The 12,479-nt window shown below is 34.0% G+C and overlaps 1 protein-coding gene across 2 annotated transcripts in view; it reads right to left on the reverse strand.

The window, feature by feature from the left end:
• The window catches only part of Nbea (neurobeachin), a 525,499-nt gene that overhangs the window by 421,881 nt on the left and 91,139 nt on the right, over positions 1-12,479 (reverse strand). For both annotated transcript variants that reach the window (XM_060378339.1, XM_060378338.1), the window contains exons 9-10: positions 9,550-9,747; positions 8,857-8,990 (exon numbers count right to left, since the gene is read on the reverse strand). In XM_060378339.1, coding sequence (XP_060234322.1) covers positions 8,857-8,990; positions 9,550-9,747 — 332 coding nt within the window. The remainder of the gene's footprint in view (positions 1-8,856; positions 8,991-9,549; positions 9,748-12,479) is intronic.

Raw genomic sequence — 12,479 nt, forward strand, 5'->3', positions numbered from 1 at the left:
GAATTCTCAAAAGAGGAATATCAAATGGTAGAGAAACACTTAAACAAATACTCAATGTCTTCAGTCATCAGAGAAATGCAAATCAAAACGATCCTGAGATTTCACCTTACATCCATCAGAATGGCTAAGATCAAAAACTCAAGTGATAATACATGCTGGAGAGGATGTGGAGAAATGGAAACACTCCTCCATTGCTGGTGGGAATGTAAATTTGTACAACCACTTTGGAAATCAATCTAGCACTTTCTCAGAAAATTGGAAGTAGTGCTACCTCAAGATCCAGCTATACCACTCTTAGGCATATATCCAAATTATGCTCAACTATACAAGGACATTTGCTCAACCATGTTCATGGCAGCTCATATTTAATAGCCAGAATCTGGAAACAACCTAGATGTCCATCAATGGAGGAATGGATACAGAAATCGTGGTACATTTACATAATGCAATACTACTCAGCTATTAAAAACAAGGAAATCATGAAATTTGCAGGCAAATTCTAGGAACTAGAAAAGATCATCTTGAAAGAGGTAACCCAAAAGCAGAAAGACACATATAGTATATACTCACTCATATGTAGATATTAGCCATATATTATAGGATAAATATACTAAAATCTATACTCCTAATGAAGCTAAACAACAAGGAAGACCCTCGGGGAAATCCTCAATCCTCATTCAGAAGGACATCAGAAGGAGAAGACAGGTAACAGAACAGGAGCCTACCACAGAGAGCCTCTGAAAGACTCTACCGATCAAGGTATTGAAGCAGAGGCTGAGACTCATAGCCAAATTCAGGCAGAATGCAGAAAATTTTATGAAAGAAGGGGGATATAAAAAAGACCTGGAGGGTACAAGAGCTCCAACAGGAGACCAATGGGGCTATAAAAACTGAGCCCTGAAGAGAATGATACCCCAACCAAAGACAATGCATGAAGAGGACCTAAAACCCCTGCTGAGATGTAGCCCATAGATTACATCTTCAAGTAGGTTCCCTAGTAAGGGAAGCAGGGACTTTCTCTGGCATGAACTCATGACAGTGACTCAGGGTCATCTGTTCTTATATGAAGGAACAGAAAGTTTCATTGTGAGAAATCTGTCCAGGTTATGGAGTTTAGGCTGTCAGTATATACGTATTTTCTTGTTTATCATGAATGTGTAATTTGGCTGTTATGTTGATGGATGTCATGACTCCTTTTAGGCTCCAAAGTCATTCACAGTTTTACAAAATCAAGGTAACAAGAACTTGCACTTCTACTGCAATAAATATCTCTCAGCATGTTACTCTGACAACATAGCTAACTTACACAACTCACAGCTTCTCCCTCCTCTAATTGTTAAGGATATTCACTTCTTGCGAGGAGCCATGAAGACATTAACTTCAGATCACATTTTTTCTATGAATTATAGCTCCTCTTTCCAAATACTTTTACACAAAAGGAGTAACTGTACATAATGAAGTAACATGTTATCATTTTGTCTGTGTTTAACTGTGTGATGCTTAAATGAGTTTAAGAAATGTACTACTAGTAAAGACATTCATGTTCCATTCACTCAGCTGTCCTGTCTGGAGTCACAGTACCACACACTAGCATATCAGAGCCTCTCAGCCCCATCAAATTGTAACTCCGTGCCTACTGACTGTTTTCACTGCTCTTTTCTAGTTTTCAGTTCCAAACCATCCTCATGTGGTGAAACCAGGCACCAATTTTGGTCAAGATATTTTTAATTAATGCTTATGTCTAGATGTTCCTACAAACAAGCTTTACCTCTATTCCACCAACTGCTACTAGTTAATACTTTTAAATCACCTCCATTTTACAATGAACTGGCACAAAAACAAATGTGATAGAGATTATTGGCATACTCCAGAATTTCTCTTGTATCCCTCAGGCATGTCTGCAATTTCTGTTGTATTTACCAAATACGCAACTGAGGCAAGCATGTTAAAAACAAACAAACAAAAATCAGTTCATTCATTTTCTTGGAAACTGATGAATTTCACAATTAATTTCTCTCCATGAAGAACTGCTCAAAAATGGAACTTAAGATGCTTCGAGTCTCTCCATCCACAGAAGCTGTCAATAAAAATCTTCAATACTCAGATTCAAAGTAACCTTGTCAATTAATAAAGGTAAATGGCAAAGGTAAAACCTACAGTGAAGCATATTTAATATTTAAATCAAACTATCATAGAAATGCCAAAATGGAATTAAAAAAAAAAACAATTAATGTCTAGGATTTGTACAGATATTTGAGTCTATTAGCCAGATGCATTAAACATTTGTAAGATAGAAAATTACCAGAAAAATATATTTTTAGTATTCAATAAATTATTGAGGGCTAAGAAAATAAATTTTTTCTGTGTCCTTGGAAGCAATTGGTCTGCAAGTCTGTTTTGTTTTGTTTTCACTTACTTTAAACCATGAATTAATGGTATCAAGACAGTCCTTTCACAAAGATTTCTTTATGAATTCAAGCGACCAGTGCCAGGACATTCACTCCGACAGTGGATCCTCATCAAAGTTATACTGAGAGTCTGAGGAAAGGGTCATATGTGCCCTATTCATTACCACACAAGAAGATATGGCAGAATAACCAGACAGTACCTGGTACCATGTATGTCTGCACATGACCCTTGTGCGAGACATTTATTTCAAAGGAACTAATCAGTACAAATTTCTTACCCTTGGATTCCTGACCACTAGGTATCTTTGAATCATCATATATAATTCAACTGTGCCTGCACTGTATTAAATTGGTAACTAGTAAACCTGGCTTTCACAGTTACAAAAGGTCCATGTCAAATCTGCAACTGCTTTGAGCCAACTGAAATCTCAAAGACAACAATATCCCCAAACTTTCCAGAAAGATTCTCTTCCACCTTTGCCTTATTGTAATCTATCTTTCAATTTCAGACTGAGTTATCATGTAATAAGAGATGAGGTTTAAAAGCAGAGATTTAGCTAGTAACTTTCTCTGCCAGCAGGAATGACCCCCACACAAGCCTCTTAATGATTCCCCAGCAAAGTAGTATCAAAGCAATCCTGCTAAGACCTTCCATGTTTGTAAATGTTACATCACAAAGGAAGGGATTCTCAATGATCTTACCTGAAATAACATGTAATGATGTTACCTAAAATAACATGTATAACAGATGAACCACAAAGGAAAAATATTAACATTTGAATTTGAAAATAACCAGTATTTTTTTAAAACATTTTTATGGTATCTGACCCTAAACTCTCAAAACTTTTTATTTGAAATTGACTTTTCTGCATCAGGAAACCAAAAGAAAAGGAAGCATTTTATTTTCTGAAAATTGCACTGTACATATAGAAGTGCTTATCAACAGAGTAAGAGTTTGCTCAAATGTAATAGGAGACGTAAGGTTCTAGCACAAGGTTAGTACAACCGATGCTCCACAAAATCTAGGACCAGTCGCATTCACGTTCTCAACCTTCCTGAAGAAAAACTGAAAAGCAACCAAGTATTAAACCAGAAATGAATAATTTATGGGGGTCCTTGAATCTGTATTTTAGGGAATGTCTTAGAACAGGCTAATAACAACAAAATATTCTTTCTAGATATATAACAAAAAAAGATTACCTGCCATCTATTTTTTTCTATATGCTATACCTAAGTAGTTTCACTTCAAAGATGGTTTCCTTATCAACTCAGTATTTTATTTATAAAGGCAAACAAGCAAATGTGAATAGTAAATGCAGCAACATGTTCTTCCATAAAAATATAAAAATCAAAGAAATAAAACTGAGTGAATTACTTTTGTAAATATTTAACAGAGTATTTAAGCAAAATTTAAAATAAAATCACTAATTATATTTTGTATTTACAACAGCAACCGCCACTAGGAGAAACCAACTTATATAAAACTGGTTTTACTTCTTTGGCTTAGTACACACAATTACATGCTATGTTTTTGGCTAGTTGAATTAAAAGCCCACAATACAAATATAACAATTTAAGTAGAGCACTATATTTTCCTGAATTAAAAATTATAAAGCATTTTATGTCACTTTTAAAAATAAAGTAAAATAAAATTAAGGTAGACAATGAAACATCTAAGTTTAAAAGTAATTTTGTTGCTTTATATATGACAAAGGATCTAATTAGAACTGATTTTTTACTAAGGGAACATAAACCAACTTAATTACAGAAACAACTTTGTTAAGTCAAGACAGAAACAAGAGAATTATTTAACTTTAGTAACCAAACTAACAAGTCCCAATTTTCACCTTGTAAGAAGACCTTTGGTGGAGAAGACCTAGACCCCCTATTCGGAAGAAGCCCATTGTCTGCTCAGTTTACAAGTGGGTTCCCTAGTAAGGGGGCAGGGACTATCTCTGAAATGAACTCAGTGAGCAGCTCTTTGATCACCTCTCCCTGGGGGGTTACAGCCTTGCCTGGCCGTAGAGGAAGATAATGCAGCCAGCCTTGATGAGACCTGATAGGCTGGTGTCAGATAGAAGGGAGGAGGTCCTCCCCTATCAGTGGACTAGGGCAAGTGCCTAAGGGGAAAAGAGGGAGGGAGAGGAGGACTAGGAGGAGAGGAGGGAAGGGGCTGCAACAGGGATACAAAGTGAATAAATTGTAATAAATAATAAATAAATAAAATAAAATAAAATGAAAAGAAGACTTTTGAAGTACACGAGCACTGATGGAAACATTGAAATTCTCTAAGTGTGATGTCTTATATTCCATCACTTTAGGAAACAAAGTACAGTTACAATTCGGAGCAAAAGGCAACCCTGTCTAGAAAGTACTAACATACCTACACAGCTTCATGTAAGTCATTACTTGAGATTAGTTTTTACCTTGTGAAATATCACAGTTTAAGATATCACTAAAAATGGGATTATAGAGGCATTCAGAAGGCTCGACATGAAGTCAGACCTTTCAAACAGAACCTTTACATCCTCTCACTAAGCTTGTCTGTCTGATCCTGTGATTGTTCACTTTCCCTTTCTCTTCATCAGTAGACTATATTTAGGTCACATAATACAAGTATAACATTTAAAATAGTTTATTGGGCTATAGATTACAGATGATAGTAGCTTATTCTCTTTGTTTTACAGAAAGAATGTATTGCTGGCACTTAAGAATCATATTCAGTTATTTACCTTTGAAAAGTCTTTAATAAACTGACAATGAAAGTGTCTTTCAGACGGAACAGACACAACAAGAGTAAGTACTCAATGAATATCACATTCTATCAACTCATGACCAACCCCATTATCTGCAATCAAAGAGTACAGAAGTGAGTTGAAACAAACAAACAAACAAAAAAAAAAACATTTCCTTTCCACCACATAATTTCTAATGAGAACTTCTAATGAGAATTTCTAATGAGAATATACTTTTGCTTCATAGAAAAAAATTCAGCTTAAATCAGGTTTAGAAAACGTTTGCACCAAGTCACACAATCATAAAAGAATGTTTTGAATGTATCGCCTCACATTTTAAACTGCTCATTTGTATTTCAGAATGTGTAATTTTATCTGAACCAAAGTGGGATCAATAATATTTGGATGTTTTGTTATTCATGGGGATGAGTAATTACTCAAGGCAGTTAATAATTATAAAAAGCATGAAGCCCCACTAATATAACGCAATGGCTTAATTCATTTACTGAAAAGCAGACTCATGAGCAATTACTGCATGGATTGCCACAAGCTATTTGACTCTGCTCAGTATTATTCATCCACTAATCTATTTCGTATCAGTTTGGCACATTGATGAAGTTTACACTAAAAGATTTTCTTTAAAAGCAGTCCAGACAATTATTCCTGTAGCTTGAGTCCTACAGTAAAAGGTAAGTCCAATGGCTAATTTAAGAAAATTAATTTTAAAATGTTCAGGTTCAGGAATCTGGTGTAGATTTCTATCCTGTCATAACAGCAGAAACTCAAAGTTCAAGTCCTATTTCAATATTTTAGTCATTATCTAACATAAATAATATCATTAGTAGAAAGGTCACATGTAAAGTAATATGAGCCTTTGTACCTTGTCTTAAAAAGACTGTTAATACACAGTGTTGAAAATGCAAATCAAAGTATGTGAGAAAAAAAAAAAACTGACAAAAATCACTTAGCTCATTCGCCCTAATAACAAACCCAGAGGACACAAGTGATCTACCCACATATTTTTCCTTCTTGTTCTGAGTAACTATAAGTCCCCATTAGTCCAAGGTTTAGTAGAACAAACTATGGTGTGAATGAGTTAATAATATACTGTAAAATGTACTAATAATATTGAGTTCAGGATGTAAAGTAGAGACTGTATGACCTGAAAGTTCAGGAATTGAGTAAGAATATAATAATGCAACATCTGCGATAAAATAAAGGCAGAAAATTCATCCTGCACAAATAAGTCACCTTCCCAGACACCAGAAAGCAAGCTTCTCCTCAGAGAGTGAGTTTACCTTAGCATCTCCCTACACTAAACAAAAACTGAGGCTATGGAAACAATAGAACATTTTATAAAAAGGCACTGCTTAGTACATGGAAAATAAAACACTGCAGAACAAAACAGAGAAACCAGAGCAAAAACCTTTACTATAATTTAACTCAATTTCCCTTAAAAGCCACCAAAAATGAGAAATTTACTGTAATTTTGTTTTATATTTATTATACAAACCAACTTTTTAAAAATTTTACTCAACTTTCATTGGAAGATTTAAAATGTTTAAGGTGATTCTTATTTATCTGAAGCAAGTTAATACTGGCAAAAGTAAGATGATATATCCTACTTTAAGGTTCCATTCATCTTTATGAACCAATAATCATAAACAAGAAATTCTATAAACATTTACATAGCCAAAAATCTGTATTCTTCAAGTGAGGAAGAAATCCTGTATTGCAAGTTGCTTTAAGCATTTTATGAATAAATGGTTCTCTTACTGATCCACACTGTCTTATACCTGGTACCTTGAAAAGTGAACTATACAACTGACCAAAAATGTTTATAAACAGCATGTCTCAGATATCAAGGATTTTGAAATGCTTAATGAAATAATAATAGATAAGAATTCAAGGGTGCAAATGATAGAAACCTAGTTATCTTGGGTATAGATGTGCATTGTTATTAAAGAGGACTGGAATATTTTTTCCTATGAGGTGTTTTCTATCAGCTATAAATTAAAAACAAAATGTACATCTTTTAATAAGTTAAACTGGGAACTACAAGGTGGAAACTGAGATGAATGATAAAAAAATATATAAAATTAGAATGCCAACTTTTCCACTTTCATCTACTTGATGAAATAAATAAACTTAAATATTAAGATAAATATTTGCACTAAAATGAGTTTTGAACTGAAGCAGAAAAGCAATTTCATAAATGTTGTTTAAAAGGCCCAAATAACCATTACATGTAGTTTAAAAATAAGATTTTATAATAGCAAATCATAAAGCAATACATTATTATAATGATTTTATTTGTAATACTTCAACCTATCATCTTTCTAAACCTTTACTGTGAAAAATAATCTCTTTTAGATTAAAAATTTAATTTCAAGTAATTTCTAAGGACTGTTTAAATAGCAAGGCATTTTCTCTTGGTTTTTCTTTATAGCATTTTAAACTAATAAAATAAAGGTCATAATGCACACTCCCTTTAAGTGATAAATAACAAAATATATTTAAATTCAGGATCATAAAGCATAGTTTGTTTTTGTCTGTCTGTTTTCACTCAGCTGACCTATAAATGGATTAAAATAAGTGAATGTTCACTGCAAAGTAATAGCCCAAAAGGACACAACCTCAGGTTTCATTTTCACCTCAAAGCTTTTAACTTTAAAAGCTCCAACTTTTATCTTACATTGAAATAAAGGGTAACGTATAGATAGGCACTGAATGTCATAAGTGAATAGCAGATTTATCTTCATATATGTGTCATACAAAATGACAGCCTCAGCACAGGAACAATACCACTGCCAACACTAACCAGAAGTCTTCAAAGTCAGCACAGCTAATTTGAAAACATCCTGCCTTACATTTCACCGGATTTTAAACTTTTCCCATAGCTTCATTCACTACATTTCCATTAATTTAAAATGCAACAACCCATTAAAATGCTAATATGCATATGTACATAGTCAACTCATGAAGCCTTTCTTTATTATTTTGGATTGAAAAAAAATAATGTTTGTCTATATAACTCACTCTTAAAATCCAAAGCAAACAGGATATACAATGCTAAAACTTACACTCGATGCCTTAGAAAACTCATAAAGCAGAGTTTGATATACATAGTACTTTTACTAAAATAAGGAAAGTTATGAAACTTCCCTTCATCTTCATTAAAAAGGCATTTCACTTTTACTGGAACATGAACAAATCACCACTTTTGTGTCCCTCAAAATTGAACTATATTTTTTAAAAAGTTCATGTTATTTAATATTGTTCTAATCTTATATCATGATAAAGCATTAGAAGAGTAGTAAGTCTATAAGCTATACATTGCATAACTGGTTGAGTATACCTTACCTTAGAAGTTTATTATAACGTGACAGAATGTGAGCATTTGCTGTGGGTAACTTTGGAGCTAAATAAGCCTTTTCCTTAACTGTATGTTATAGTCACTTTATTACATCTAGAATTATTTCTTTCACTTTCTAGGAAAAGATTTCTTTTTTTTTTTTTTTTACGATAATCAGAGTGTAGGGATTGGGAGTTTTCTTTTTTATATTATGCAGCTATATGTCTCCCTTAGTTCTAAAAACAATCTTATTAACACTTAAGGCCAAAGACTGTAATCTATCACACAGCATGGAACAGACCATGAATTAAACTAAGAGCATAAACAGCAGTATATAGTACAGTCAAAGAAAACTTACCAGACAGTTGTTTCCACTTGACTGTCATTGAGTTGTCGATTGTCCAGTTGGGCAAAAAGTGGGAAAAGTACTTGAATCCCTCCAATTGAATGAATTGCACTATGAATTGAATGTGTTACTATAGCTTTCACATCCTACATCAAAGACAAAATATTTATTAAACCTCCATGACAACATGATTGTCATCACCATCTCCTACCCAGGTATCTTTGTATGGTTAGTGTATTCTGATATTGTAAGAGTTTTAAGCATAAAATAACTTAGAGACATACATGTAAACAGTAAAAATAGTGTCTCTTTGACTAGTCTCTTTTAAAGCTGGAATAAACTGAGAAGCCATTATCCTAAACTATAAAGCTAAATTAAGTTATTCTAGAAGAAAGTATTATTATTATTGGATTTAAGGACACTCAAGCAATTTTCAAGGTGGCAGATAAGACATTCTCAAATCAGAAGATTTTTTTATACCTATCAACTTCATGTTCAGGAAGTCAACACATTTTTCAAAGGACACAGAAACAGATGATAACATATGGAACAAGCTTCCAAGTAAGTAAAAAAGTTAAGACAAAAGCTCGTTTTTAAGAATGTGAAAGCAAAACCAGCTGTAGCATTTCACAGGTAAGTGCTTACTGTGGGAAATGAAAACCCTCTCAGCGCTAACAGCATAAGCGCCAAACACCACCCACCTACCTGGAGCATCAGTGCATGTGGGGAATGCACAAATATGGATGCATTTTCTTTTGGTGAGGACTCCAGGCAAAGCTGAGCATCAGTGGCCTTGGCATTGTATGAGAAGGCGATACTACTTGCAAGTTTCCCATCATATAGAACCTGTTTGTGATGTTCTGCCAAATGAATATCACTCTCAGATTTAAATTTGAAGGTACTCTGTAAAAATAAAGCTTCATTAATACTCCTTTTAAAGTAAGAGTAAACGCTGCATATTTAAAACAGAGACACGACTACAGTAATGGCTAATCATGCTCCCTCCAACTATCTGGCATTATATGGTAGTGCTGAATGTCTTGCTATACTCACTTCAGTTCTGAGAGCTGTTTGATCTATTAACAGAAAATATTGGTTGGTGGTGGTGGTGGTGGTTTTTTGTTGTTGTTGTTTTGTTTTAAGACTAACTCAGTTGTTTTTTAATTAACTCAAATATTTACAAACACTGTAGACCAAGTATGTCCTGCCAAATTCAAGCAGTTTTCTATCTCTGGCCTGAAAACTATCTATAGTCTTTTAAACTCCAATTTGAATACAAACCACTAATTACCGAATGTAAGTCAAGACAAAGGAAAATAAGGTATTAATCACATGTATCCAAAGTGTGGATGGTACTTTTATATTAAAATGTTTAGTTATTTTAAAATTAGAAGTAAGCAATACTCCCCTATTTAGATCACATATTTCATTCTACTTAATTAAGTGAAATATAGAACATTACTTCTCACTTCAAGGCTTCCAAATTTAATTACTTTTTAAACTCATTGCTTCACACTTCTCAAAATAAAAGTAACAGTTTCAAAATATTCCATTTTTAAAACTAAAATTTTATTTTTCCTTAATATATACGACAAAAGAAACTTGCAACCAGAATTTCTAAAAATATTTCATAAAATTATGATTTAAGCAGGAAGTGATGCTGCTAAAATAAAGTTATCTAATTCTACCCCTCCCACCCTGGCTGACTTTGTATTGTAAAATAACATTTATAAAACAGTTTTAAAAAATTATAAATTTTTAAAACGGCTACTATTTGTATTTAACATACTCGTTTTACACTATCACTTAATAAATGTTAGCATGTAGACCTCTGTTGCAGACCACCAATCACAGAATACTTCAAAAGAGTAAGACATGAACTAATTTGTAGGAAAAAGCTATCTATTGGAAGATAATAGAAATCAAGAACCACCAAAGTAGTCACCCAGGAAAGGAAGAAAGAAAACTGCGTGAGATGAGTAGCAAGGGCAGAGTGGAGAGTTGCAGTTCCGGTTGAAGCCGCATGGAGATCCTGGGAGCACTTGCTGAAGGTGGAGTAACATGTGCCCCAGCCTGTTAAATTCTTACATGAAGAAAAGGCTTGTAATGGCATCTGAACAGCACACTAAGATGAGAGAGGGAGGGGAAGGTTCAAAACTGTGCAGAAGGGGTTAACTGAGGGCTGCCTGTTCCTCCATTAAGTATTCACTACTAAACTTCTTTCCCTTGCAGCTAGTCACATGGGTGCGCAACCCTTGCCCAACATGCAGCCTACATCAAAATAACAAAGATGTGTGCTCACTCCTAAGCACCTTAGGCAGCATCATTTCTTCTAAAGCATATGTCCAAGCATCAGATAGCCTGAGTGATGACCCAATGTTTAAAAAATGTATTATTTTGCCTCTTAATTATCAAACTTTCTTTTAATTATTTTTATAAAACATGTGGATATTAGACATGTAATATAGGACAAACTACTAAAATCTGTACACCTGAAAAAGCTAAGCAAGAAGGAGGACCCTGGGTAAGATGCTCAATCCTCATTCAGAAAGGCAAACTGGACAGACGTCAGAAAAGGGAAAGAACAGGAAACAGGACAGAAGCCTACCACAGAGGGCCTCTGAAAGACTCTACCAAGCAGGGTATCTAAGCAGATGCTGAGACTCACAGCCAAACTTTGGGCTCTTCCTGAAGTGGGGAGCAGGCTTATCAGGCCACAGAGAAAGACAATGAGCCAGTTTTAATGAGAGCTGATAGGCTAGGGTCAGATGAAAGAGGAGGAAGACCTCATCTATCATTGAACTGGGGGAGATGCATGGGAGTAGAAGAGGGATGGAGGGCAGGACTGGGAAGGAACGAGGGAGGGGATACAGCTGGGATACAAAGTGAATAAATTGTAATAAATTACAAAATTCTTTTTAAAAAAGTATTCTCTGAAACGATAAAAGATTACATTGGTTTTTCATTTCACAAATCAAATATAAATAAAGCCCCATCATGAGAGCTTCTGCTACTCTCATAATGATCTTGAAATTATACTATTTTATCAACTACATTAGATACTTATTGTTTCTCCATAAAGCCATACATAAACATGTACCTATAAACATTTACTAGGATAGTAAAATCCATGAACAAATGATAAAGTTAAATAATATGTTCACTAATGTGTACATTAACAACAACATATATGAAATGAATCTTAAATATAATCCACAGCTGCAACAACACAACAAATGAAATTTGCTGCTAGTTTAAAAATACCAAGATATTTAAATCAATATAAAATTAAAATGTTACTTTCTCTCTCAAGAACTCTCTAAATACATTTGTATTTTAAGAGTATTTCTATTTTCTTCTTCTTCTGATGTCCATCATCGTTGCCTTTCAGGATGGGGATTGAGCATTTTAGTCAGGTCCTCTCTCTTGATTAGTTTCTTTAGATGTACAGATTTTAGTAGGTTTATCCTATGTTATATGTCTATATGAGTGAATATATACCGTGTGTGTCTTTCTGCTTCTGGGACAGCTCACTCAGGATAATCCTTTACCGGTCCCACCATTTACCTGCAAATTTCATGATTTCCTTATTTTTCATTGCAAAGTAATAATGCTCCATTGTGAACATATACCAC

Source organism: Meriones unguiculatus, chromosome 2, assembly GCF_030254825.1.
Source record: "Meriones unguiculatus strain TT.TT164.6M chromosome 2, Bangor_MerUng_6.1, whole genome shotgun sequence".
Lineage (NCBI taxonomy): Eukaryota > Metazoa > Chordata > Mammalia > Rodentia > Muridae > Meriones > Meriones unguiculatus.